Consider the following 27,981-nt stretch of genomic DNA (forward strand, 5'->3'; position numbering starts at 1 on the left):
TTCTATTCATTATGAATATAAAACACTTATTCTAGTTTTAGAATCCAATTTGATAAATTCGCTTTTTCCATGAAACCCTGATCTGTGGAAACATTCATCATTTATTACCACTACTGTCTGAAACACAACACAGCAGGACTGTTCTTTGATCAAATGTTTAATGAAGTAAAATTAAGGTAAAATGGCAATAAAAGGTAAAAGTGGATAAGTAAAATCAGTTCATGCAAATGAACTTTATTACAGGAATGAAAACATGTGATATGGAAATAAAACATCACCGATTGGTCCCTAAAGCTTCCATCACCCAAAACCAAACGTTTACTCTGAATGTGGGTTAATAAAGATGATACAGACGGCTGATGTGAGGCTGATCATACAGACGCAGCGGTCGTCTCAGTGAAATGCGGCCGCGGGCGCGTGACTCTTGCGATGTCGGCCGGGCAGCAGCGGAAAATCCTCCGGTAAGAGCGCGTGTTCTCGACAGGTGGGACACGTGCTCTGCTCCTTCAGCCACGACTTTATACACTGAAACACACACACACACACACACAGTCAGTCTGCATCAAACACACATCAAACTAATGCTCAGAAGATGCTCTGACCTCTCTGTGGAAACTGTGGCGGCACTCCAGCACACACATCTCCTCAGTACTCATGTCCTCATGGCAGATGATACACGGATCCTCCATGTTCAGCTGATAGCGCGCGCACACACACACACACACACACACACACACACACGTTATACCAACTCAATTCAATAATGAACAGCTTACAACAGTGCAGGTGTGATGAACACAGAGGGCGGCACTAAATGAAAGAACGCTCACCATAAGAAAACTGAAATAATTCTGTAGCAGACACTAATGCCGAACAATAACAGGTTACGGTTTATTCTTACCGCCAGTGCCGAGTTGCGATGTTTGTCCGACACATTCTTCCACACGTGTGTGAGCGGTGGCGTGACTCTGGTGTCAGATGCAGGACTCGTGCGATCTGTGACGCTCATGTGATCCTGCACACAACAGAGAACAGAGCATCACTCCAGAGCAAAACAAACACGAGAGAGAGAGAGAGAGACGTTTACGCACACGCGTGTTCTCCTGATGGTCCAGGATCAGCTGAGCCACGCGGTTGATGACATCATCATAGGTCAGTGTGTCGAGAGCGCCTCCGCTGGACGAGCGAACCTCCTGAATGAATCTGTTCAACACCAGCCTAGAGACAAACGCACCGCTGTTAACACTAGCGCTCTACAGTCTGGAGCCGCAACCAGGCTAATGTTCTGAAAGTCTCTTCCGCCCATGAAGGCTGCGTTTATTCGACCAAAAATACAGTGAAATATTATTAAGAACTTTTCTATGTGAATATATAGTAAAGTGTAATTTATTCCTGTGATCAAAGCTGAATTTTCAGCATCATTACTCCAGTCTTCAGTGTCACATGATCCTTCAGAAATCATTCTGATATGATTTGATGCTCAAGAAACATTTATGATTATTATCAATGTTGAAAACAGTTCATATTTTTGTGGATTCAAATTTTATTTTTTATACATTTTATTTTTCAGGAATCAAATAGAAAGTTCAAAAGAACAGCATTTATGAAATAGAATCTTTTGTAACATTACGAAAGTCTTTACTGTCACTTTTGATCAATTTAATGCATCCTTGATGAATTAGAGTTTTTTTTTTAAATCTTACCCCAAACTTTTGAATAGTAATGTATGACGGTTTCCATATAAGAATCACCACAACTGTTTTCAACACTGATAATAATCATAAATGTTTCTTGAGCATCAAATCATCATATCAGAATGATTTCTGAGGGATCATGTGACACTGAAGACTGGAGTAATGATGCTGAAAATTCAGCTTTGATCACAGGAATAAATTACACTTTATATATTGTGTGTCAGTGTTTGTGTGGTTGTTGTTGTGTTGTTCTGAATGGATCAGCACCTGTTGTAATGAGGGAACATCATGTTGAGCCGCTCCAGGATGCGCTCGTACACGGTCAGGTGCTGCGGGGCCGAGGGCCGGCGGCTCACAGGCTCTTCAGGAAGCCTCTCAGCGGGTTGCGGCGTGACCCGTCCTGTGGGCGTGGGGGTCCGGGTGGGCGGCAGTGACCCGTACGGGCCGTAGAAGTTTGAGCCAGACTGCTGAGGAACCGGAGCCGGAAGAATCGCCTACAGGACACAAAACACTCCTTAAAAAATATCCAGCGATGGGCCGCAGTCTTCATACGGGAATGATCTGTCCTTCAGTAACAGTTCAGCTCATCTGTGGCGTAATGTTCATTTATAATGAAGAGATAATTCACACTTGTTAAAGTGTTTACATTTTTCTACATTCAGAAATAACCACAAAAAAAGTCAGGGATGAAATGTAAGGAAAAGTGTTTCCCTCTGGAGAATCCAGGTGTTGTAAATGTGAAACATATATAAAGCACAAGTCAGAAATATCTCGTGTTATGATGCAGAAAACACAATCTTTGTCCAACAAACGCTGTTAAGATTCACAATGAAGCCAATGAAGACATTCCTGCAGCAGAGCCTGAACATGATGATGAAGACGAGGTCATGACCTTCAGAAGGAGCTGAGCTCTTACCGGCAGTGCGGGCGCAGTGGGGACACTGGGAATGCTGATATGAGACAGTGAACACAGTCTAGTGCCCTTCTTCACCTCGTCCATCTGTGCGTCAAACTCCGTCTGAAACAAACAAACCGTTCAAACGAGTTTCACAGAAAAACCGATGTGACACAAAACATGCAGATCATCATCATATACTGATTAAAATGTCGAGAGATGTTTTGTGTAAAGAAACACCCCGTTGTGTTTTTGGTTGATTGATGCATCTCTATACATCTCATCATTAAACAAACGTGAACGTCTCTCCGTCGACACTGTTCTGGATCTCACAAAGTCAACTCCAACATAACTTTAATGAAAGATATTAAATATTGTTTAAAGAACAGCAGTGATACATTAGGAGTTCATGAATCAGGAAGATCTTCTTTGAGGAGCTGTAATGGTGAGATGAAGTGATCTACAGTAGAGCTGGGCTGACGAGATCAATTAACCCATTCATGTTTTGATTCTTAAATCCCAAAACCAACCAATGTGTGAACAAAACGTCACTAAACATTGTTTGTAGCTCCTGCCATCCAATAATCACAATAAGCTTTGATACTTTTAATATGAAACGGCTTTCAAATTCTGTCAGTTTTATCACTAAATTCAGTCAATAAATGTGTTTTTGTGTCTCTGTAATGTGTGGTGACAGATCGCTGTAGCTCCTCATCTCTTCCGCTTTACTTCTAGTTACAGCAGCAAATAAACATGAACATCAGAAGAGTGCTAAATGATACAGAACGTACCGAAATGAAACACGTCGTGAGTGATCGATCAGTGTTTCAACCGCAGAAAGACGTCAATAAAACAACTTGAGAACAACGTCACATTTACCTCAGAAAAGCCATTCAGTGACCATGAAATCGATAGTCGGCTAGAAATTTAGCTCTAGAGGAGCATTTTGATTAAACTAATTACACATTCATTATAGTTTTGTCTCCTTAATATTTAATATATGTTCACCTGAGTCCTGCTGATTCTGTCTTCCATGTCCCTCACGTGTCTCTTCCAGTCGTCTATGGCCGACAGCAGCACAGCGGCGGGGAAACTGCAGCACAAACCAGCATCAGACACAACACACGAGTACAGCACACTTCTGAATCTCTCCTGATGGACCGTGAGGGAATCCTGCGCCGTACCTGAGCGACGCCTCCGTCATGTGTTTGACTATCATCTGGCCTTCAGAGACGCTCATCCTCAGACGCCGCAGTGCGTGTTCCCGTCGGCTCTGCAGGACACACAGCTGAACACAAACACCAGCGTCACTTCAGCGTCAGACGATGACAAACACACCAGCTGATGCTGAAATCTCACCTGAGCCGCCATGGATCTCCTCTGCGCTTTCACACACGCGTCTCTGAACCTCTTGATCTCATCCTCTAGGCTCATCCGCTCGGCCGCACACTGGTTACTGCAGGACACGCGTTACATAGAAGACACGCGTCACATACAGGAACACACACTACATAGAGGACACCATTACTGCAGGACACGTGTTACGTAGAAGACACGTGTTACAGGATATGCGTTACGCAGAGGACACAGTTACTGCAGGACATGAGTTACATAGAAGACACGTGTCACATACAGGACATGTTATGTAGAAGACACACGTTACGTAGAGGATACCGGTTACATAGGGGACACGCGTTACTGCACGACACAGGTTACACAGAGGAGACACGTTACATAGGATGCTGGTTACTGCAGGAGACGTTTCATACGGGACACGCGTTACATTAGGATCAGGTTTAGGATAGCCGATACCGATCAGTTAAAAAACTGATATCAATCCTTGAGATCGTCTCTGGACATCCCTAATAGCCACATATTATTTACTTTCGTTTTTATAAAATTATTTACTTTAATAATCATATTTAATCAATTATTTTTATTATATTACATTTACTATATTATACATAACTTCAAAATAATTTGCATTATTTGGATGGCAAAACATGATTGAAATTTAAACTGCACGTGTGATTAGATCAAATGACCAATAATTGCGACAGGACTGCACATGTAAAATATAAAAGTGTAATGTTAAAAGTTACAGAAGCTAGATGACACAGATAAGATATATTTTAAAATTTAAAAAAAAAAAAAAAAAAAAAAAAAAGACAAAGTTCGTCTAAATGTTGCATATTTTCACACTCACTTGACATCCAGGAATCGTTCCAGTTCAGTCTGATACTCTTTATTCTTGGCATCGATGTCTCTGATGTAACTAGAGAAAACAAACAGTTTCATTCAGCAGTAAAAGAGCGGCTGAGTGTGTGTGTGTGTGTGTGTGTATATAAAGTGTGTACATTTCCTGTGCGCATCATTCTCAATGATCAGCTGAGTGCATGTCTGACCTATCATGTAAATCTGCCAGATCTTTGATCTCCATCTTCAGGTTCTTCAGAGTCTCCTGGTTCTCCTTCTTCTCCTGCTGGTCTTTCCTGACCTCCTCCTCTAGTTTCTGCTGGAACATGGTGAGCTCTGCGCTGGCGATCTGAACACAAGCACAGACGTACATCTGAGCTGCAGAACCGCAGAAACGCTTCAGAAGATCCCGACGGCCGTTTCTCTACCTGCATGGTCTGTGTTATTCTCTGGGTTTCCTCCTGAAGTGCTGATATTTCCTCGGCCCTCTTCTGCTGGACGGCTACATAATCGTCCTTCATCTGTTGGAGCTTCTTCAACATCTGCAGCTTCTGTTTCTCTTTCTGCATCATGTCGCCCTGGAAGAAACATGGACATTACTTTCCTTTTTGGCAGGCCTGATGCTACTGCTACTATAAACGTTAACCAATGGGTCACTAGTTTCAGTAGGGAGGTAATGCACTGCACTTGATGCTTCACATTCACTGTGTATTCACAGTCCTGCATGCACGTGACATCCTAAATATATCCGACTGCAGAAGTGGCTGTGAATGTGGTTTCATCCAGACTTTAAACCAGAAGATACTTAATATTCAGTAATATTATTTGATTCAGATGAGAACAAAAACTAAATTGATCTCGTCTCATATTTTAAGAAGTTTGCATCATCAATTCTGTTATTTTCCTGTTTATTACTGTGAAGCTGCTTTGAAACCATCTGTATTGTATAAAGTGTCCTGAACCAGGCTTATTATAATAACTCCAACTTATTAAAAATCTACAGCATCTGAACGACACTAGATTACGTCACTCACATTGTTTCTCTCGAAGGCAGCGTACGGCTCGGTGTTGATAGAAACATCCGTACGGTCTGCAAAATCCTGTAAGAGGCAAGGGTCAGAGTTCAGAGAGGGCACTGATCCTGACAACATTCCCATCATGTGGCACATCTTACCCACACACACACGGCTGTGTGTTTGTCCTCTCTCGCCTCTACAGTGTTGCAAACGTGCTTCTCAGCAGCCGCGTCCGTCACGTCTGCGGTCAAATACTCATAATCTGTGATGGGACACTCAAAATCATACGGATCGGGGAGAAGCGGGAACGGATCCGAAGACACAGGCTCGTCTGTGTTATCGAACGAAACCAAACTGATTTGTGCCACGGCTTCACTCAAGGCGTTTCCATGCGGCCAGAACTCTTGGGCGGACGGGTTGAGGTGTGACGGCAGCTGGCCGTTATCGGTCAGAGACACGGCGTGCTTCATCAGTCCGATCAGGTCGTCCGTCATAGTGAAGCGCAGAGACTCCAGCAGGAAGGATTTGAGTCCGCCGGCGTCTGCGATCTTCTGCTGCGCCTCCGGAGGAAAGTTCTCCAACTCACCGACCATCAGCGGGTCTGAGGCGCACAGCGGCCCGTGTTCCTCCAGAATCTGAGCAAAATAACTAAAGAACAGCAGAACCAGAGAGAGTCACAAAGGTGAGGTTATCTTGCGGCTCGTTCACACCAAGAACGATAACTATTAATGTCATCTGCCACTTTAAATGCTTGAGCGCTTTAAAGCAGGATGGATTCTGATTGGCTGTCAATGTTTAATCATACATCAACTGGAACCCCCCCCTCCCCCACGTCATAGTAGGGTTACGCGCAATCTAATTTCCGTATTCTGTAAAACAGATTAGATCGCTTCCGGTTTAGGTCTTTTGCATGTGCTTCATGGAAAAATGTGGCGTTTTATTCAAGATAACTTAAAAGGAGCGAGCAAAGATGAGCAGAACTGATGTCCCCTGCATATAGAGTTCTTACTAGAACCAGAAAGTATGACCATATTAGCCCAGTTCTGTCAACATTACATTGGCTCCCTATTAAACATCGTATACATTTTAAAATCTTGCTACTTACTTATAAAGCTCTAAATGGTTTAGCTCCCCAGTATCTAAGCGAGCTCTTAATGCATTATAGTCCTTCACGTTTATTGCGATCTCAGAATTCAGGCCAGTTGATAATACCCAGAATATCAAAATCAACTGAAGGCGGCAGATCCTTTTCCTATTTAGCACCTAAACTCTGGAACAATCTTCCTAGCATTGTTCGGGAAGCAGACACACTCTGTCAGTTTAAATCTAGACTAAAAACACATCTCTTTGCTCTTGCATACACATAACACATTATCAATACATTAACATTTTTCAAATCCGTTAAAGGATTGTTACGCTGCAATAATTAGGTCGGCCGGAACCGAGAACATTTCCTATAACACTAGATATACCTGTACATCAGAATAAGAATGGCATCTACGCTAATATCTGTCTCTCTGCTTATCCTGAGGTTTGCCGGGTGCTGGATCCAGGCCGTATCCAGATCAGATGGAGAACCTGTGTCTGGACCTGACTACAACGTAGCCCAGGAGACAATGGGCCTAAAGATCCAATTCTGGCTGTATCTGTAATTCAGATTTTTAATCTCCGTATCCGCTTACATATATTTATATATAATCTATTTTTAATCTCTATAATAAAAATGTATAATTCAGATTTTGATCTCCATATACATTTACATATATTATATATATCTTCCAAGGGGTTTTTTCCCTCCTAGGACTTTTTTCCCAGTGCTAGCACGCTGGGTTTTTCTCCTGGGGGGTTTTTTCCACCCCTGGAAGTCAGCCGACATTGGCTTAATGTAGCACCATCTTGTATATGTTACATATTACCACGCTTGGTTGTACAGCTTATTTTTAACCACTTCCCTTTTTCTGTGCTTCTAATATGTAAAGCTGCTTTGAAACAATTACCAATTGTAAAAGCGCTATATAAATAAATTTGACTTGACTTGATATGCATAAAGCTTTTTTCATTTTTCTAACGTTTAGATATTTACTAGAATAAAATGCCTATAATAATGTGAAGTAAGTGGTTTCACTGATTACCTTAAAAGTCCACAGAAATGCCGTCAGTTCAGACTACAGTTAACACTTTCCGGTTCGATCATGTGACATTCGACATATACCCTATTGTCTGCTGGTCTGGACGCTAATACAGTTATCGTTAAAGTTATTCTAGTTTTCATTAATGTCCGCTAACACAGTTATTGTTTTGGTTCTGGGCCTTTGGTGTGTGAAAATGTGCAACAGAAGAATCTACGCTATTACGACAACATCGTCACAATCGGTCTAGAACACAAGTGCAGACGACACGTACTCATATAAACTTTCTTTAGTCGGGTCGGGGTGATTGTCCAGAATTCTCTCGTAATGGCTTCGGTGTGCTGATCCGGCGTACTGCTCCTCAAACTCTGCTAGCTGACCTCGCAGGTGATCGGGAACGCTGAATGGATCCATGCCGTTCAGGAACAACCTGGAACATCCCATTCACAAAGTCATCTCACAGACGAGAAGATTCATTTCACAGAAGTGATGTGCAATGACTGAACTCACAAAGAGTCTTCCTCAGAGAACAGCTCGTCCTCCTCATCTTCATCTCTCGAATGACCTCTCATTCCAGACAGCACAATAACAGACTGAAACACACACAGACACGGATTAGCCTGAAGCACTTTGACCCGCGCCGCTACGCTGACGACACTCACCTTAAACTCCTTCTGCTTCTTCTTGCGGTGTCTGTTTTTACTCTTAAATACTGAACTCTGAAACACACACACATGAAGCGTCACTACAACAGTTCAACCTCGGACACAGACGAAACGCTTCAGAGCACGCGTCTCTTACCAGGTGCTCTTCATCATCCGTCTTTTTAATGACTAAACAAACAGCATCTAAAGACAAAGAAACAGAGTAATTAGCAAAAACTCCCTTCATGTACACATACATCACCCGTTTCAGCTTACGTACCGTCTTCAAAATATTGATCGAGAATGGAGTGACAGGTGTGATATCGCTCTCGATTCGACTCTAGAGTCCAAATAAACAGACGCATTTCTTTAGCGGGAGCTTGTCTTAAATACTCCATTACAGTAAAACTTTCACGGTCAAATAACTCCGAAACGCTGCCGAATTTCTCAAGTGTCTCCTGCAGGGGTGTAAAGGACAGCAGAGGCTTCAGGTCCAGCTCCTCCAGATGAGCGCTGTAACGACTGATGAACGACTGCGCGGCTTTCAGACCTGATGGAGGAGATGGAAGATACAGGAATCAAACATGAGCTTGACTGTCAACATAACCAACAGACTATCTATAACTGTCCCGGTAGCATCTTTCTTAAATTAATTTTTTTCCCCATAACATATTTTAGTAATGATCATAAATTAGGTACCCTTCGAAAGCTTAAACACTCAAAACCCATCCTGTGAAAAACATTCATATATAAGTTCAGATCTTTGCTCAAACAGGGTAAACAGGTCAATGATCAATGACTATCTTTATGTTTTACACAATATTCTCTCACTGTGATATCTGAAGACTGCGAAGGAAAGCGGACGCACCAGAGTTATCCAGCTGCTGAGCCCAATGCTGCAGTTTGGGTTTGATATGATGCACAGATCCCAGTGTCTGGATAAAGACTCGCGCCCAGACCCGGTTCCTGGACTCCAGCAGAAGATCCACCAGGTCCGACAGCAGACCGATGTCTCTACAGCCGTTTAACACACTCAACTGTCCTTTACTCTCAAACAAGTCCAGCCACGGCCGCAGATGCTCCCAAAACAAAGAAATATTCACTTGCTCTTCTTTAAAAAGTCCTTTGTTATCATGAATTTGATGTAAAACACGGTCCACATAAATAGAGACTCTGTGTGGTACTGTGGGAGCGACAAGAAGAGAGAAACAGCGTTACAGTCCATCTGGAAGCAGTTTCCACTCAATGACCTCAGAAATGACATCGAATGAGTGAAACAACACAAAACAAGCCTTGAAAATGGGCTAAACTACACTGGGGTCAAAAGTTTGGAAAAATTATGATCATTTAATGTCTTTAGAAAGAGTCTCTTCTGCTCACCAAAGCTGCATTTATTTGATCAAAAATATTGTGAAATATTATTCCAGTGTAAATCAGCTGTTTTCTATGTGAATATATAGTAAAATATAATTTATTCCTGTGATCAAAGCTGAATTTTCAGCATCATTACTCCAGTCTTCAGTGTCACATGATCCTTCAGAAATCATTCTGATATGATGATTTGCTGTTCAAGAAACATTCAACTATATATTATGGATGCATCGAAATGAACATTTTGGCCAATACCGATAATTCTTTATATCTGAAAGCCGATAACCGATATATATATTGGCCGATAAATCTAAATCAAATTATATAATTTTTGAAGGAAATAATCCATTATTTATCGCCTTTAACATGTTATATGGCCAAAAATGTTAAGATCAAAAATGAACATATCGGCCGATACCGATACGGTGGCCAATATTGTGCATCCCCAATATATATTCACAGAGAAAAAAGCTGTTTTACACTAATAATTTTTGTTTTTACTGTATTTTTTGATCAAATAAATGTAGACTTCTTTCAAACACATTTAAAAAAAAAGAAAAGTAATTAATGACCGCCATCAATTAATTCACCCCTTCAATGACTGTTTTTGTGTAATTTTAAGTGTGATTTCTAGACCTCTAAAAGGAATAAAATCTTCTTACTTCATAGGCATATATTTTGTAAAGTTGAAATTGATCACAAAATATTTTTGCAATAAATCAGTAAGAAACGAAAAACTGAGAATATCTTTTCTCTACAGTGGCTCTGTCTGGTTTGCTCACATGATCCTCGCTCATCCGCCGGCTCTTTACAGGCCTCCGCAGCCATTACTTCATCTCTCTTTTGACAAGCAGAACGTCTCGCCAACTTCTGTTGTTCCCGCCGAAGTTTTCGATCATTTTTAGACTTCAACTTCTTAATACTGTCGAGGCACAGAGAGAGAAATCATCGTGAACATCCGTAGCTTAAAGCGCCGCTGCAGAATCAAACAGGATTAAACGTCACCTTGTACACGGCTGCTTGATTCTCGCTCGTCCAGCAGGTCTGATTTTAGGAATAGACGTTTTAAACTGAGAGACGGGGACAATGTTAGTAAGCAAATGAAGACATCAAACATCACCGCACGTGTTTGTGTGTGTGCGAACGCCTCACCTCACACTTTATCAGCCCCGTCGAGCCAAATATTACAATGTGACAGATCTGACCTCTGCAGTCTGGCGTAAAACATGAGTCTTTTAGAAAATCCTGCAGCCAAAGAGAAAAATGAATGAGTGTTTCTGCCCCCTTCAGGTCTCTGGTGTAAGTGAGTGTCGCGTGTCCATCTGACCTTGTCATTCTTATCTGAGAATGAAAGTGTTTTGAGCTTCTTCCAGCAGCTCATATGAAACTCGACCCTGCAGCTCTGACAGCACGTCAGCTGGATGAAGCCCTGCAAACACAGATCCTCAGATCACGCTGCAGATTCAGCTCATTCCTGAACAATCACGACGCTCACCTTAAAGTCTGGATCGCTGAAGTAGATCTGGATGGTGTGAGCGAGGCAGTGCTGATGCCGACACATCGCGTCTGCTTTAGGAGGAAACTTACACACTTCTACAAACTTCTCCAGATGTTCCTTCAGGACGGAGAGAGTTCAGATCAGCACCTTCTTCTCGTAACAGAGGTTTAAAGTCATCTACACTAGAGCTGGAATCATTTATCAGTTTTAATCAATTCTCATTTTGATGAACCAGTGTGGATTCTTAAAAACCAAGATTGATCTTCAGTCTGTGCCGTTTTCAGTTGAATCTTGGGAATCGATATCGGTTCAGTTAGAAGGTTAAAATCGATGCGTTCAATCGAGCCCCACTAAATCGCATAACAGATTATAATCACCTTTAAACGGGCCGTCTGCGTTTCCTCAACTATAGTTTTAGTGGTCGGCCAGGTGAGTTTTCCAGGTGTGACGTGTCTCTGAATCATCAGCTGTGCGTTAGAGAAACGCTCCAGAGCTTTAGCAAACCTGTAAAACACAGAACATGAGCACGGTGTCCAAGACCATCAGGAACCAGCACAGCAGCGTTCACCTCAACACTCACCTGTTTTCCTTAAGATAAACTCGCCCCATCCCATAATGCACCAGTGACTGAAACTTCCTGTCTGACGACTCCAATGTGGCGAACTTCCTCTGAGCTTCAGCCAGTTCCTGCACACACGAGAAGAAACTCAATACATGAACTGAAATCAGACCCTGTAAACTCACGCATCAGTGACATTCACAGTTTTTCAGCTTCTTTTCATGCTTTCGGCAGAACCTCTAATTCAAAGTGACTGAAGGCCATTTCACACAGAATATGCCACATGAAGTGTGTATTCCTGAAAGCCTTATTTAAAGTTTTTAAGTCCATAAAGTAAGAAGGAAATTTAAGTTTAATCGTAACTAACATTCCCGTTTCTTGCGAGATTAACATTTACACGCTTTTGTAAAACTAAATGTCCGACACTTGAGCCAAAGTTAGTGTGTGTTGAATATAACAAAAAAAAAGAAACAAAAGTAGATGGTGTCTAAATATAAAGAGGAAGCACAGTTGTCTGAATATAGATAGATTTAACCTGACCCCAGGAACAAGCATGATAAGAAGAACTAATCATATTAGAGAACATATCGTAATGCATCATGCACTTTTGCTGAGGGGATTGGTCCGAGATCCTCCCGGCCGTGATTAAAGCATATTCAAGGTATTGTCTGGAGTGTGTGTGTTACTGCTGCGCAGCAGATCAGCTGACACTAGAGAGCTTATTCCCAAATGACGAGACGTCGATTAGGAGACGCCCCAGGTAACTTAAGTCAGGTGCATAGGGGAATTTCTACCACAAGAGGTAAAGTCATATGACTTCTCCCCTATGTTTTGATGCAGTCACGTTCGTCTCCTAAGTTAAAGTTAAAGATGGTCAGCTGGTAAATGTTCGCTCTCGCTGTGAACGGCAGGACACAATCGTTTCCTTTCAAACGCAAGCTGAATTGTGTTGCATTACCTCTGGTTGTCCGATTTCCAGAAGAGCGGTTGCATATCCATATACGAGCACAGATTTATCCAGCTCCGTCAAACCCAGTGCCTGTCAAAAAACATCAGTACAGTGAACACTAATGAACGAGGCTCAAAAACATTCAATTCACATCAGAGACAAATATTTAAGACATCCTGAAGCACAACATTTAAGCATTCAACCATCAAAACGAGCCTCATGAAACGATTCAGAGTCAAACACGCGAAATGATTCTCCAGAGAGAAGATCCGAATCATCATCACTAATTATTTTATGTGAATTTTGGGATATTGCATTTAAAACATTGGATGGAAACACAGAGAAGTGCATAAATACTAAAAACTTTACAGAAGGATCTGAACGCGTCTCATATTTGATGACGTTTGCATCAGTGATTGTTTTATTGCAGTGAATCACTACAGAGGGCGGTCAGTACCGCGGCGCCGCTGGACTCCAGTATCCGCAGGGCCACAGAGAAGGACTGCTGTGCGTTTCGGCAGCGCTGGTCGCTCAGAGCCGTGTGACCCTCCTGAACGGCGGCACAGAAGCGCTCTTTCGCATCCGCCTCGCTGGTGGCCTCCTGCTGGACAAACAGCAGCGTTACACACGGACACACATCAGACTCCAGACTAATGCTCTGTGCGACACTGACCGCAGGACTGTTGGCTCGGTCCGGTCCGGGCGTGTGTTTGCTCCGCACCGCTGGCTTCTCCGCAACACTGGATGAAGCTTTCTTGGTCTTCCGGGGACTCATTTCACTAGGACAAGATTCATCAGAAATAAACATCAGAATCAGAGTTTTCTGAGATAAAGGCAGTGAGGAATAAAAACCGCAGCTGTTCTGCTCAAGGTCACACTCACAGGAGCAGATTTGAGCGACACACTGAGACGGAGATACTGAACGACTGCAGCTACTCTGAATTAGATTTCAGCTCTAGATTTTCTGTTTTCATTAGAGTTTTAGCTAGCTTTAGAAGTTGTGTTTGCATTTTTATCAGTTTTGTCAATTTTTCATTCAGTTTTAATTTTATTTTAGTACTTCAACTGAAACTAAAATGAGTAATTGTTACTCTGGCATCTAGATGATAAAAGTTATATATATATATTTACTCAAGTCAAATGTTTATTTGAAGTATTGAAAATGTTTTGGTAACACTTCACAATAAAGTTACATTAGTTAACAAGACATAATACATATATTTTTAAGAACAAAAGTTAACATTAAAGCACTGTGAACATGAGTTGTAAATATATGTTAGTTACTACATGCCTATTGTGAAGTGTTACCAAGGGTTTGTCTGAGATGTTCATCATCAAACAGCAGAAGAACATCCTGTTACTGAGCGACTGCGACTCCTCTAGTGAAATGAAAGTAAGTAGTCTGATTGTACCTGTCATTAGAAGCTCAAGTTTCACTTTAAAGATAAAACAACTCTTCATAAATACTCCCAACATCCTTTACAATGAATATCAGTCAGATTTCTATCAACACTTGAATAAATAAAATGGGTTTGAACTAACAAAAGAATTAGCTTGTTTTCTGCTCATTTTCATGACAAGGTTAATTACCTCTTCACGTCTGTGAGTCGGTCAGTTTTTCCTTCAGGATGGGCTCGAGCTCCAGAGTTCCCTGAAAACAAGGGAATTCTGGGATTAATGCGCCACATGTTCAAATAAAGAAACTTTCCTGAGAAATCACAGAAACAACCAGCAGAACCAGACGAACCGCTCGCGCTAAACACCTGTCAGCTACTAGAAACAAACGCAGCGGGATAAAGAAGGGGGGAGTGAACTAACTCGACACACAGGAAACACTGACGCTCACTTCCTCTGGAGGGAGTTTGTGACAACATGCCCACGTGAAAGAAACTGCATTCTTTCAATTACACAATTCAAGCTTCATTTTGCATGCCAGCGCGGTCCATAATGCAATGCAAGAACCGCAGGGTTAACACGCGTGTAATCAGTGTCCTCGGAGGGCAGAGATGAGTGCTGGGAACAGACAGCAGGGAGGACGAGGGGCGGAAGACACTTCTGAAATACGGCGAGATAGCACACGCTCAACACAGATAACAGATATAAAGAACAGAGCGTGTCTGTTCAGACGAGAGAAGCACAGGCTGCTGTCACAGTGTGAATTACATGATTTAAACAGGGTATAAGCAAGGCTTCTACAATCAGTGTAAGGCTGAACACCTTCTTCCAGACCTGCACGAATGAAATGAACAGGACAATGTCTCTGGAAACATTAAACTGACTGTAAAAACCATGATTGACAGTGACAGGTCACCCAAAAGTGAAACTTCTGTCATCAGATACTCACACTCATCTGGAAGGGTTTCTTCGTTCTGCTGAACACAACAGAAGAATATGTTGACCTACATAGCGCCTTTTTTTCCTACTGTGAAAGTCGATGGAGACCAGAAACGGTTTGGTTACAGACATTCTCCAACATGTTCTTCTGCTGTGTTCAGCAGAACAAAGAAACCCTTTCAGATGAGTGTGAGTATCTGATGACTCACTTTTGGGTGAACTAACCCTTTAAACAACTTTACCGTTCAAACAGGCCTAATACAGGTGGACAAAAACAAATAGTTTTACAAATACAAACATGACTGTATTTGCGATTGTGCTTGCTTGAATAAACGCACTTATGCAACCTACGTAAATATTATAGAGTTTGTTCATTTACATGATAAATATGATTTGTGCTTATTGGTGAACAAGACCAATAATTCTGATGTAGTGTTCTCAAAAGTACCGGTACTTCTGTACCAAGTCGGTACTGAAATTTTGAAAATGTGACGATACCAGCATTTCTGTAGTACCGGTAGTACCGAGAATCCGGGTTTATTCGGTACCCACTGATAGGACTGTAGCAGTATTTACGTGTGTATGACACGAGTGAAGCACAAAGCTTTGTTTACAAAAGAAATAATAGGTTAGTAATTAAATGTGACTTCGCAGCCATGGAAACATATTGGTTCATGCCGAATGAGAGGTACGCGAGTCCATAACTTTAAGCTTTGTATTCCGTTTTGCGAATCACGATCTGGTCACCTGATTATCAGAGAATTTAACAATATCCCATTAGTTATTCCACTGAACATGGAATCTTTGTTTCTTTTCCCAAATCTTCACTCATGCAGGGGATTATAAATGTTGTTTCGTTCGCATTTAGGCCTATTATAGGCCATTCGCATTCTTTACTGTGGTAAAGTAGAAAAAACACCGTAGGACAGAAACCTTTTTGCTTGCACGTCAATTTTATTTAACACAGTTTGCGCTTGTTATTAGACTTTATAAGGCGCGTCAAGTTTATTTGTATATATCGCGTTTCATACGCTGGTGATTTTTACTTTCGTTTTCTCTGGCAGCGCTAAATCAAACATAGCCTGAATGTCTTGCTCCTGCGGAGGATAATACTCGCTCTTCGGACCTTTTACAACAAGTGTCAGTTGCTTGTAACATCAGGAGATAACATGAAGATATTAAAGAGAAATGGTCTCTTTCCTGCTCGTGTCCATATCCCTCTCAAAGCGCAGAGCGGTAGGTTATATCAAAGACTAAAATAACGGGACATAGGCTATATGACGCATATGTGTGTGGAAATAAACGATTTAAAAAAAAAAAAAAAAATTTAACTTTCTTATTATTTAGGTTACCATTATTTACCGATATTTATTTCATAGATTTACAGGCTAGTATTGTTTCACTGATGGAATAGCTAAAATAAACACGCACGTCTGTTACCCCTGTTGAAAAAACGAGCATATGCTGGTAAGGTAGGTTATGAAGCTGGTATGCTGGTTTGAGCTGGATTATGCTGGTCCAGGACCAGCCAGCATGATCCAGCACATGACCAGCATACACCAGCTCAAACCAGCATACCAGCTTCATAACCTACCTTACCAGCATATGCTCGTTTTTTCAACAGTACAAAATGGATGTTTGAGCATTTATTTATTTTATATTTAAAAATGTATTTCATTGGGGCAGCGTATACACACACACACGCTCCAAATCATATTTAATGTTTTTAAAATAGGCTATATAAAACAGTAAAATAGTTCCAACAGATTTTGCTGTAGTACCGAAATTGGTATCGAGAACCGTAAAATTTTCATGGTATCGGTACCGACTACTGGAATTTTGGTACCGTGACAACACTATTCTGATGAAATGTAAAAATTTCTTAAATGACAACAATCATTACAATTATTAAGTAAAATTTGCCAGACTTTAAGTCGACAAAAACAGAACAAGGTTGAGTAAATGTGATAAACTAAATAGTATATTTGACACAAGACTAAAAGTATATTCAAAAGTAGCTGACAAAATTAACAATGGCACCATGACATCACAAGCAAAAATAAAGCGTAACGCGGCAGAATAAGAGCAGTGCACATGTAAACTGACGCTGAAGACATGTTCAATACAGACGCAAACGCTTTGAAATTCAAAAGCAACTTCTCTGAAATATTTGAGGAATTTTTCTCCTCCCTCACCTGCAGCGTCATCCTGGTTTTTCCAGTTTTCAGATTTCTGCTGTTTGAGGGAAGAACACCAGTGATTAGACGTACAGAAGTAAGAGAAACTGAACAGAAGAACTAGTGGGCGACCGATATTGATGTTTAGATGGCCGATATCTTAGAGAGCAGGTGGCCGATATAAAGCACACCACTGAATCTGACGACAGTAAAAACACAAGCATGACATTGCTGAAATTTAATTTATATTTTGGTAAATCACTGTGCACTAGTCAGGGAATCATATTTTGTTCAAGTACTGAGAATATAGCACTAATTTCACAAAATTAATTTCACTAATTTTTTTACTTTTTTCAGTAACGAGTAATCAAGCAAATGACTTTTTTCCCCTTTTACAACGCCGTTACCGTTACTGACAAAAAAATTGCGGCGTTACTATTGAGGTTAGTGAAACGGTTTTCATCCGAGTCTCTCTCCCAGCCAGAGGACCTGCAATGTTTTTCTCTGGTGTGTGTGTGTGTGTGTGTGTGTGTGTGTGTTAGGGGTGGGACACGTGCTAACTGATGATGATTGGTGTGACTAGAGATCACAGACATGCAAAGCATTTTTTTTTGTAAAGAAACAGTACAGGTTAGTCATACACAAATATAATTTTAAACTGATAATAATATACAATGCTGTGTGTGTGTGTGTGTGTGTGTGTGTGTGTGTGTGTATATATATATATATATATATATGTGTGTGTGTGTGTCAGAGCATGCGAGCGGAGCGCAAGCTTAAAACAGAATACACTGTGACATACTGGATCGATAATATGTGAAAAGTTTTCTTCTAGTCGACTAGTAGTTGTTCATTTAAACCATCAGTTGACTAATCACATTCATATTAATTTAATTTCTTATATAGGCTACTGGAGAGAATAAACCATCATAATGAGCGTTTACGTAATATAGGCCTATAGCACATAAAGCTTTCCATAAAGAACCAGCAAAAGTAATGATTATTAATGTGACAAAAAACAGCAAGGAAACATTTTAATTGTTTATTAATAAACTAATGTTTTGTGAATCAGTGTCGGCTGAGAGGATGAAGTTCACATTACTGACTCTCATCATCTCCGTGGACGCGCCTGGAGAGAGAGAAGGCACATTTCATTCAGATTACATAATCAGAGAGTAGCCTACTTTTAGTTTTGAATTATTTCATTTAGAAGTAGACATTTCAAGCTTTCTATAGATATATTTCTCATGTCTGTGAGGCAAGCAGAGTTTCGGTTCATTTAGCCTGTAAGACGCGCTTTCGTTCACGCGCAAGTGATCGCGCCGGCGCCTTCATTTCATGATTATATTGTCTGCTATATTTGCTTCTTATTTATTAAATCCACGCAATTGGTTGATGAAACATTAAAATTAAGATACAATTTTTACAAAATAAATTCACTTTAAAGAAAGGCTTTCTACAAAACAAAACTTAATGAAGTGATCAAAATCATGTCTGACTCACTCCATGTCTCCCGATACATTACGCATCTTATGATGTTTTCTATCTTACTCATGCTGTTCACTTTTCATAATCAAATAGATGAAATTAAAACATAACATATATTTAAACAAATATGAAACTATGTTTTCTTTAATGGCTGCCAACACGAAGTACAGTACAGAGAAATCTCATGTCACGAGCAAGAGCGGATCAAGAGTCACGGGTCGGATCAAGAATAATTTATTTTTAGTCATATTTAATACAAGTTATTTGACATATTTGAATTTTTTAAAAAAGTAACGCAGTAGTTACTTTCTCTAGTAATTAGTTACTTTAATAATGATTTTACTATTTGTCAGAAGTAACTAGTAAGTCTAACAAATTACTTTTTAAAAGTAGCGTGCCCAACGCTGCATCCAGCACACAGTGAGTATGGCATGAATGTGACACAGCGGCCATCTGGATATAGTTTGAAATCGAGGATTTAAAGTTTGTGCGTCTCCAGTACAGCTGAACTCTCCTGTCCACATCCGACTCACATGGACCGACCATCAAAACCAGAGTAAAGCCCAAAGTATTAGGTGAATGCTGACGTACATGAGAATTATAGTGTTTGCATTTCACTTGCCAAATTTATCCTGCACAGGTGGCACAGAAGTGCTTATCAAATGCCACTTAAGTGTCTTTACAGACAGTTTAATGCTGCTCAGAGGTGACATAAATGCATGCATTTACACCGCAATTACAGCTTGATACTGGGGGCTGAAGTGGGTCAGAGCAGGCATAATTTAATCCAGCTTTCATGTGGCATTACATCTTTACACAGGATTTTGAGCAGGCACAGAGCAGTCCGTTAATAATAATAATAATAATAGAAAAGAAAATGCGGTAACACTTTACTTGAAGGGGTGTGCATAAGACTGACATGACACCTTCATAATCTTGAGATGACACGTGTCATAAATATGAAGGAGGTTTTTATGCATGTTTATGACAACTGTCATTAAATGTCATTCGCTCAATTATGTCATTTTTAATGCAAAGATGACATTGTTTGAGATGTCTTTGTTACGACAACTTGACGTAAACCAACACATCATAACCTGTCAGTGTCTTTGTCATGACAACTTGACATTAGCAAAACATCATAATCTGTCATAAACATGACATAGCAGATTAATTATCAAACTTAAAAAAAATACTTAGCTTTATGGGTTAACATTACATTACATTATTATGGTAACACTTCAGTATAGGGAACATGTATATAAACGATTAACTATGACTTTTCCCTCAATATACTCTTAATTTACTGCTTATTATAGTTAATTGTTAGGTTTAGGTATTGGGTAGTGTTAAGAATGTAGAATAAGATCATGCAGAATAAGGCATTAATATGTGCTTTATAAGTACTAATAAATAGCCAATATTTTAGCCATATGAATGCTAATAGTAATAAGCAACTAGTTAAAAGACCCTAAAATAAAGAGTTACCATTATTTTATAACAGTGTCATCTTTTTTACGAAATTTGAAATTGTCTGTTGGAGGAAACTTAAAACAAAACAAAACAAAAAAAAAAAACATGAAATGAAAAATAGTCATGACGCTGTTATAAAATTATTTGTCAGAGTATTGTCACTTAATGACATTTTAATGACAAGTTCAATTTGTACCACTGTACTTGAGCTCCAGATACATATTCATGACACTATTATAATGGCCTCATGTCAAAACCAACCACATGACAGTTTAATGCAATGTTAACCCATAAAGCTAAATGATGTCAAGTTGTCATGACAAAGACACTGACAGGTTATGATGTATTGGTTTATGTCAAGTTGTCATAAGTCGGACATCTCAAACAATGTCATCTTTGCATTAAAAATGACATAATTGAGCGAATGACAGTTGTCATAAACATTCATAAAACCTCCTTCATATTCATGACACATGTCATGTTATAATTATGAAGGTGTCATGTCAGTCTTATGCACAACCCCTTCAAGTAAAGTGTTACCGAAAATGCTATTATATTTTTTGTATACAATTAACCTTCTTCATTTAACAGCTCTGTGTAATAATTTATAAGACATTAAACTAATGAAGATCGCGTTCTCAGCGCTGTCAAAATAAAACTCCTGCTTCAAACGCAACGGCCAAACAGAAAAACGTATCAGCTGATGTCGTCATTAACAAAAGGCTAATATATCAGCCTTGGCTAAACATCGGTCGACCACTAGTGAGAAAGTAAGCGCTGTGTTCTTAAGATCTCACCGAACTCTCCAGGCTGGAGGAACGAGACGTCGCTTCAGGCTGACGACTGGACTTCAGATGCTGACCTGAAGAATCGTTGGCCGCGTGCGCTCTGCGTTACAGGAAAACAAGCTTCAATCGTTTTGCTCATGATGCAAAAACAGAGCAGCAACATGAACAATAAACACAAACCTTGTCTTAGAAGAAATCTTTTTTGTTTCGGTCTTCTTGGTCTTCATGTCTGCTTGACGAAACAACACAAATAAATGGATCTGCTGTCAGACGAGGCTGAAGTCGAGCTGAAGGATCGGCCGTTACCTTTGCTCTCCTGCAGTTCCGTCTGGAAACGCTCGTACTGCTGCAGCAGGTCTTTGACTCCCTCCGCGTCTGCGCCGCACACTTTCTGAGCCTGATGGTTGGCCAGCAGAGCCTTCTGATGCTCCCCCAGGTAGAACAGAGCGTCACAGAAGCGATAATGGCCCTGCAAGACAGAAGAAAACCTTCGGAAAAGCTCTGGATGAGTTTGACCCGATTCCCAGCAGATCGTCAACTCAAACTGATGAGGATGAATCAGTGAAACAGCACTAACCTTCGCCCAGTCTGGCTGTAATATAATGGCTCTCTTTCCATCACCGAGCGCTTTCCTGAAAACAACTCCCACAATCAGTATCACACACGTTTTTCAGTAATGTGCGTCGGAATAATGGAATAATCACTCACAGATATTTCTCAGAGCGGATCAAACAGAGCGCTCTGTTCCCATACAGGATGTGGTTATTAGGGCTGAAACACAGAACACAAAGATAAACAATCGATTAAAACAGAAAGTGCAACATGGAGAGGATGAACAGGATCGAGAATTAGAACGGTGATGATGGTCTGTCACTTACTGGTATTTAATGGCTTTAGTGTACCACTTTAAAGCCACATCATATTTCTTTTTCTGGAACTGCTCATTTCCTTTGTTCTTCATCTCGTCACTTTTCTGGAATAGAGTCAAAAAATAAATCTAATTTCTGTTCCATTTCCACCGAATATAGCAGAACTCCCACAATAATCACAATGAAAAGGGTGTGAATTACTCTACGGATGCGGTGCGTTCACACTGCAGTCTCGATTCATTACAGCTCAAACATGTGATCTTAAAGCCTCTCACCGATAAAGTCCAAGAGTCCGGCTCGGATTTCAGCTCGGCGATGGCTTTCTTTTTACTGCACGACACCACCTGGAGATAACGCGCATCTGTGGGCCGAGACGTTTATTAGTGATCTGAGCCGTCACAGGGCTGGACACTGATCCAAATCACACGAGTCCATTCTGACCTCCATATGGATTCATTTGGATATTTATCAGGCACAGTATGTCAAAAACAATCTCTCTGAACTAAAGCTGTAAACTCTACTGCATTACTGTAATATTACAGGTTAAACAACTGGTTTGTATACAAACATTTAAATTGAAAGCTGTTATAATAACATTTCAATAATAACCTTTTAAACGGTATGTTTATAGTCCAATTTGTTAAAGGCTTAATTATAAACATTTAAACAGTGGCTGTCATCAACACTTGCTTTCATGACAGATTTATTCAAACAACATTAAAATTAAAGTGAAAGTATAATGAATATGTAATATTGTGCATGTATTAATCAAAATGCTCCTCTAGGGTAATTTTTCTAGCTGACTATCGAGTTTATGGTCATCGAATGGCTTTTCTGAGCGATTACACGAGACACGATTCACTTCAGTGAGTATCTTCTGATGTTCATTCACTGCCGTAACTAGTGGTAGAGGAAGAAATGATCGGTTCAGCGATCTGTCGCCACACATTTAGTGATAAAACTGACAGAATCTGAAAGCGGAGACTGCTTCATATCAAAACTATCAAAACTTATTGTGATTATTGGATGGCTACAAATAATGTTTAGTGAAACAAAACAGACTAAAAAAAAAACCCTCAATCAATATCTGTGCATCAAAATTAGAATCAATTAAATTAATATCTTCAAACCAGCTCCAATCTCTAGTATTGTGAGGTCATTAACGGATATAAAAGAAACTCACACTCATTGAAGACGAAGCTGAGCGTACGGTAGCGAATCTCCACCGATCCGAGATCCAGCAGCCTCTGACGGATGTCAGGAACTCCAGAGTCCAGCAGCCACGCGATGGCTTCGGTCAAACAATCCTCCTGCTGCAGACGGATCAGAATCCTGTTAAAGGGATACTCCACCCGGAAAGAAACATTTTCTCACACTCATTCCATCCCATATATGACTGACTTTCTTCAGATAAACACAAAGGAAGATTTTTAGGACAATAATCCATTGAGTCCATAAAATGCCTCTGAATGGCTATCGCTCAATTGATGCCTGAAAAACCACACAGAGCGATCCTGACGGTGATCCGCACGACCCCAGTGGATCCATCAATGTCTTCTGAAGACAAGCGACAGCCGTAAGTAACAGAGTTGGGCAAGTTACTTCCAGAATGTAATACATTATATATTACTGTCATTCCAAAGTAATTAGTTACACTACAATATTACCGTCTCTGAATTGTAACGCGTTACACTACTTTAACGTTACGTTCAATAAAATAATCACAGAAGTATGACGGCATAAAATGCTAAAATGTACTTTATTGCTGCTCATTATACATCCAGTAGAGGGCGATGTGGTGCGGCATAATGACTGTAGGCCAGTGATCCTCTGGGGGGGGGGGGGGGGGGGATATAACTTAAAATGAATTTAAATACAGTAATATAATTCATTAATTGTGTTATTAATACGTTAAATTAAATATTAAACAAACACCACCTCTGCGTATTCTGTGTTTCCGATTCTCATTGAGCTGTGTGAAATACAAACTGAACGTGTGGCTCAAATCCTACATCTCAGTTAGATAAAGAAAAGCAGCCTCGCTGATGAGGTGTCGATGGACGCGCCGCGAGTTCATTATTATTGATGCACACAAACTGTGCATGACTGTATGAGCGGCTCACTGATATTTCTGCATCTGTTGTTTTGTCTGGCCCGCGCTCTCGTCCTCCACACACAATCTCTTCTCTGACCCTGAAGCTCTCAGTTATCTAGTGTTAGCCTGGCTCCGGCCCAGGTGATTTTTCAAGTGCCATTTCTAAAAAGTTTCCTCAGTGCCGCACTTATTACGTTCTTGTCCCTTTCTCTGAAAATAACGGGAGTATGTCCAAATGTAGAGTCATCTCTGGGGTCATCTCAACCATCCAGATTTGTTTCTCTGGTGCTGGAATGTCTTTTGGTGTTGGTAAAAAAGAAACCTCACAGTACCATTATTTCTGTCTTATTATAATTCAGATTATCACAGAAGTGCTGGGAAAATGTTTATAGTTCGGATATAAACACTGATGTCTACGATAAATAAAATTAAATCACCTTTCGAAAGTAACTTGTTGCTTCAAATAAATATTGTATCAACTTCAATGTATTTGTCATTGAATCATTCATTCAAGAGATTCGTTCAAAAATGCTGATTCATTCTGTAACGATCTTTATGAGAGATTCATTGAATCATTCGCCAGCATAGCATGTCTGAAAAGTCCCCGGATGACCTATAACTTCCGTCAAGTGTGCATTCGGTGGACACTTTACTATCCGACGAGGCCGCGGGACAGGATTTATGAATGGAAGTGAAGCAACGCAACTGATGCTGGTAGATCACGTGACAATAACATGCAGAATGCAGAACGTCCGAATTTCATTCGTATTATACTATATAGAGCGCACTTTAACAGTTGCAAAGTAAATTCATTCTGAGAGTGTACGTGATTCAGACAGTGGAATCATTGAATCATTCATTCAAAAACACTGATTCATCCAGAAATTAAAGGATTAGTTCACTTTAAAATTCAAATGTCCTGATAGTTTACTCTCCTCCATGTCATCCAAGATGTTCATGTCTTTCTTTCTTCAGTGGAAAAGAAATGAAGGAAAACATTCCAGGATTTTTCTCCATATAGTGGACTTCACTGGGGTTCAACGGGTTAAAGGTCCAAATGTCAGTTTCAGTGCAGCTTCAAAGAGCTCTACATGATCCCAGACGAGGAATAAGAGTCTCATCTAGAGAAATTAAAAATTATATATGTTTTAATCATAAATGCTCATCTTGAACTAGCTCTCTTCTTCTCTATTGGAATTCCAGCAGTGTGAACATTAAGTGTATTACTGCCCTCCACAGGTCAAAGTTTGAACTAATCGTTATATACTTGCACTAGCATATTGAATATGACAATTTAATTCAAACTTTGACCTGTGGAGGGCAGCAATACACTTAATGTTTACACTGCTGGAATTCCAATAGAGAAGAAGAGAGCTAGTTCAAGATGAGCATTTATGATTAAAACATATATAATTTTTAATTTCTCTAGATGAGACTCTTATTCCTCGTCTGGGATCATGTAGAGCTCTTTGAAGCTGCACTGAAACTGACATTTGGACCTTCAACCCGTTGAACCCCAGTGAAGTCCACTATATGGAGAAACATCCTGGAATGTTTTCCTTCATTTCTTTTCCACTGAAGAAAGAAAGACATGAACATCTTGGATGACATGGAGGAGAGTAAATTATCAGGAAATTTTCATTTGAAAGTGAACTAATCCTCTAATAATAAAAAAACTGCACTGCAGCAATTAACGTTTTGTCAGAACCTCTTTTAAATCACATTATTTAGTTTAGTTGTCTATTCAGAATCTCTATTTTAAACAAATAAATCGTGATTCTGAATTTATCCAGAATCGTGCAGCTGTGGCGCACAGTGAAGCTGAACGAGAAGCAACACTATATTTTATAGTTATAGTTTTTCTCTCACTCACACCTTTGGTTCGTCTTCAGCAGACACTGATCCACTGGGGTCGTGCGGATCACCGCTGCGTGTGGTTTTTCAAGCATCAATCGAGCGGCAGCCATTCAGAGGCATTATATGGACTCACAGAGATGGATTACTGTCCTATAAATCTTCCCGTGTTTATCTGAAGAAAGCCCTGGGCGGCACCAGCGCGGGTAAATTCATTCTCGGGTGGAGCATCCCTTTAACAGGCTCACGGCAGCATCGCAGCGACATACCGTGGTGAACAATCTGCTCAACGACACCACGGCTCGGGCTTTCCTCTCCATGTCCCTGTTAGACAGCTGAACAAAACAAGACACGTGATCAGAACCAGAGATCCAGCGGAGGAGCGTGAGCTTCATCAGGACAGATACGTACTCCTTTCTCCATGGCCTCCAGGATGCTTTCCAAGATCTCGATCTTCTCCAGCCTCTTCAAACTCAAATCATTCGACACACTGAAAGACAAAACAGCGCAATGAAGCTTCAGCTCCTCACGGGAACATCCGAATCGGATCTCTCTTCCAAGACACTCACTTGGAGTCCAGGAAGCCCATCTCCACGGCCCAGAAGGTGGTGGGGTGATTCTCCTGCTGTCGGAGGAGGATGTGCCACCAAAACACGGACACGTGCATCAGATGACCCACTTGCTTCTTCACCTCCGGCTTTATCTTCATCCACCGCTCATAAATGACATCTATGGTTCAGAACACAGAGCTGAAACATCTGCAGCGCCGATCACTAATCGCACACAGTTTCACAAACACTCACCAGGCGGCTCCATGTGAATAAACGGGAACTGGTTCTGATAGATCTGAGAGAGAAAACAATCATCATGATTGACCCATGATCATGAATCACTGAACCAATAATGACGACACAATCTGCTGCTCTGAAACAATCAGTATTGTGTAAAGATGACTCTGAATTTTACTCACAATCTTGGTTTTGTGTCGCACAATATCCACTCCTTCCTCCAGATCCGAGTCTTCTGTGTCCGACATTCTGATCCAAACACAACATCTTCATTACAGGTTATTCATTCAGTGTAATGCGTTTATTCTTATTGTGTTTATCTATTTTTCTCGTCTTTATCGACAGGAATGGACACAATAAACATTTCACTGCACTAAAGTACAGATGACGAAGATCGGGATGTTTCCCATACTGCACCTCACCTGAGCCACACCTGCACATTCACCGCAGGTCACTGATCTAAAACACCTCAATGACTCAAAAACACTCAATGACTCTCAAATAACGTGATATTTTGTCTGTTCCGTGAATTTCGGGAAGTAACGCGTTGACTCGGAGTGACGAACATCTGAGGAGTTTTTCCTTCAGCTCGTTTTATCGTGAAAAGCGCCAAAACGCGACAGACTTTGAATTTAATAAAGCATGACATCTGAGCTTTACTACACGAGTATCAACATGTTTAATTTTTAATCTGAAGCAGATGAACTTTATCAGGAAGTTGAACGCGACGCGTCTTCGCAGCGACACTTTATTTGTGTTTCACTGAATTAATATCAAGAACGTCACTGTCGCAGAAACACCTGAGGTCGATTCTAACAGCGCGACATCACAAATATGATTAAAGTGTTTATTACTGACCTGTTTTAGGAACAGAATCGCTTGAAGAGCTTCTGATTGTTTCCTGATGTCAGCCGTTAGATCTCACGCGTGAGCAGAAGCGCGAGCGTGCACGAGCGCGAATAGCGAGCGGCGCCCTCTAGTGTTCGCCTACGGAATGACGCGTCGCGCCCTCTAGTGTTCGCCTGCGAGATTACACGTCCTAATTACTAACATCTTCTAAATTTACGAAAAAATTTAGTAACAACTGCTGCCACACGGACACTAAATCGCATAATTAATAAATAAATAAATAAATAAATAAATAAATAAATAAATAAATAAATA

The 27,981-nt window shown here is 40.5% G+C and overlaps 1 protein-coding gene across 1 annotated transcript; it reads right to left on the reverse strand.

Moving 5' to 3' along the window:
- Window positions 1–162: 162 nt before the first annotated feature.
- ttc3 (tetratricopeptide repeat domain 3) lies at window positions 163–27,977 on the reverse strand. The gene is made up of 46 exons (XM_067397246.1): window positions 27,676–27,977; window positions 27,000–27,066; window positions 26,833–26,875; window positions 26,599–26,758; window positions 26,441–26,519; window positions 26,299–26,364; window positions 23,264–23,393; window positions 22,356–22,441; window positions 22,090–22,184; window positions 21,920–21,982; window positions 21,789–21,843; window positions 21,518–21,680; window positions 21,392–21,440; window positions 21,221–21,311; window positions 17,481–17,520; window positions 14,542–14,602; window positions 13,625–13,730; window positions 13,409–13,552; window positions 12,961–13,041; window positions 12,024–12,130; window positions 11,821–11,947; window positions 11,441–11,560; window positions 11,273–11,374; window positions 11,098–11,190; window positions 10,951–11,015; window positions 10,728–10,867; window positions 9,443–9,757; window positions 8,855–9,124; window positions 8,732–8,778; window positions 8,593–8,649; window positions 8,441–8,523; window positions 8,205–8,360; window positions 5,960–6,449; window positions 5,820–5,885; window positions 5,214–5,363; window positions 4,995–5,134; window positions 4,796–4,864; window positions 3,949–4,045; window positions 3,774–3,877; window positions 3,598–3,682; window positions 2,611–2,712; window positions 1,962–2,188; window positions 1,092–1,218; window positions 902–1,015; window positions 603–695; window positions 163–525 (listed from the first exon to the last, which is right to left on the reverse strand). Exons 2-46 carry the CDS (start codon window positions 27,063–27,065, stop codon window positions 394–396), a joined length of 5,256 nt encoding a protein of 1,751 aa, XP_067253347.1. The 5' UTR covers window position 27,066; window positions 27,676–27,977; the 3' UTR covers window positions 163–393.
- Window positions 27,978–27,981: the final 4 nt, after the last annotated feature.

This window comes from Chanodichthys erythropterus, chromosome 10, assembly GCF_024489055.1.
Source record: "Chanodichthys erythropterus isolate Z2021 chromosome 10, ASM2448905v1, whole genome shotgun sequence".
In the NCBI taxonomy this organism is placed as follows: Eukaryota; Metazoa; Chordata; class Actinopteri; order Cypriniformes; family Xenocyprididae; genus Chanodichthys; species Chanodichthys erythropterus.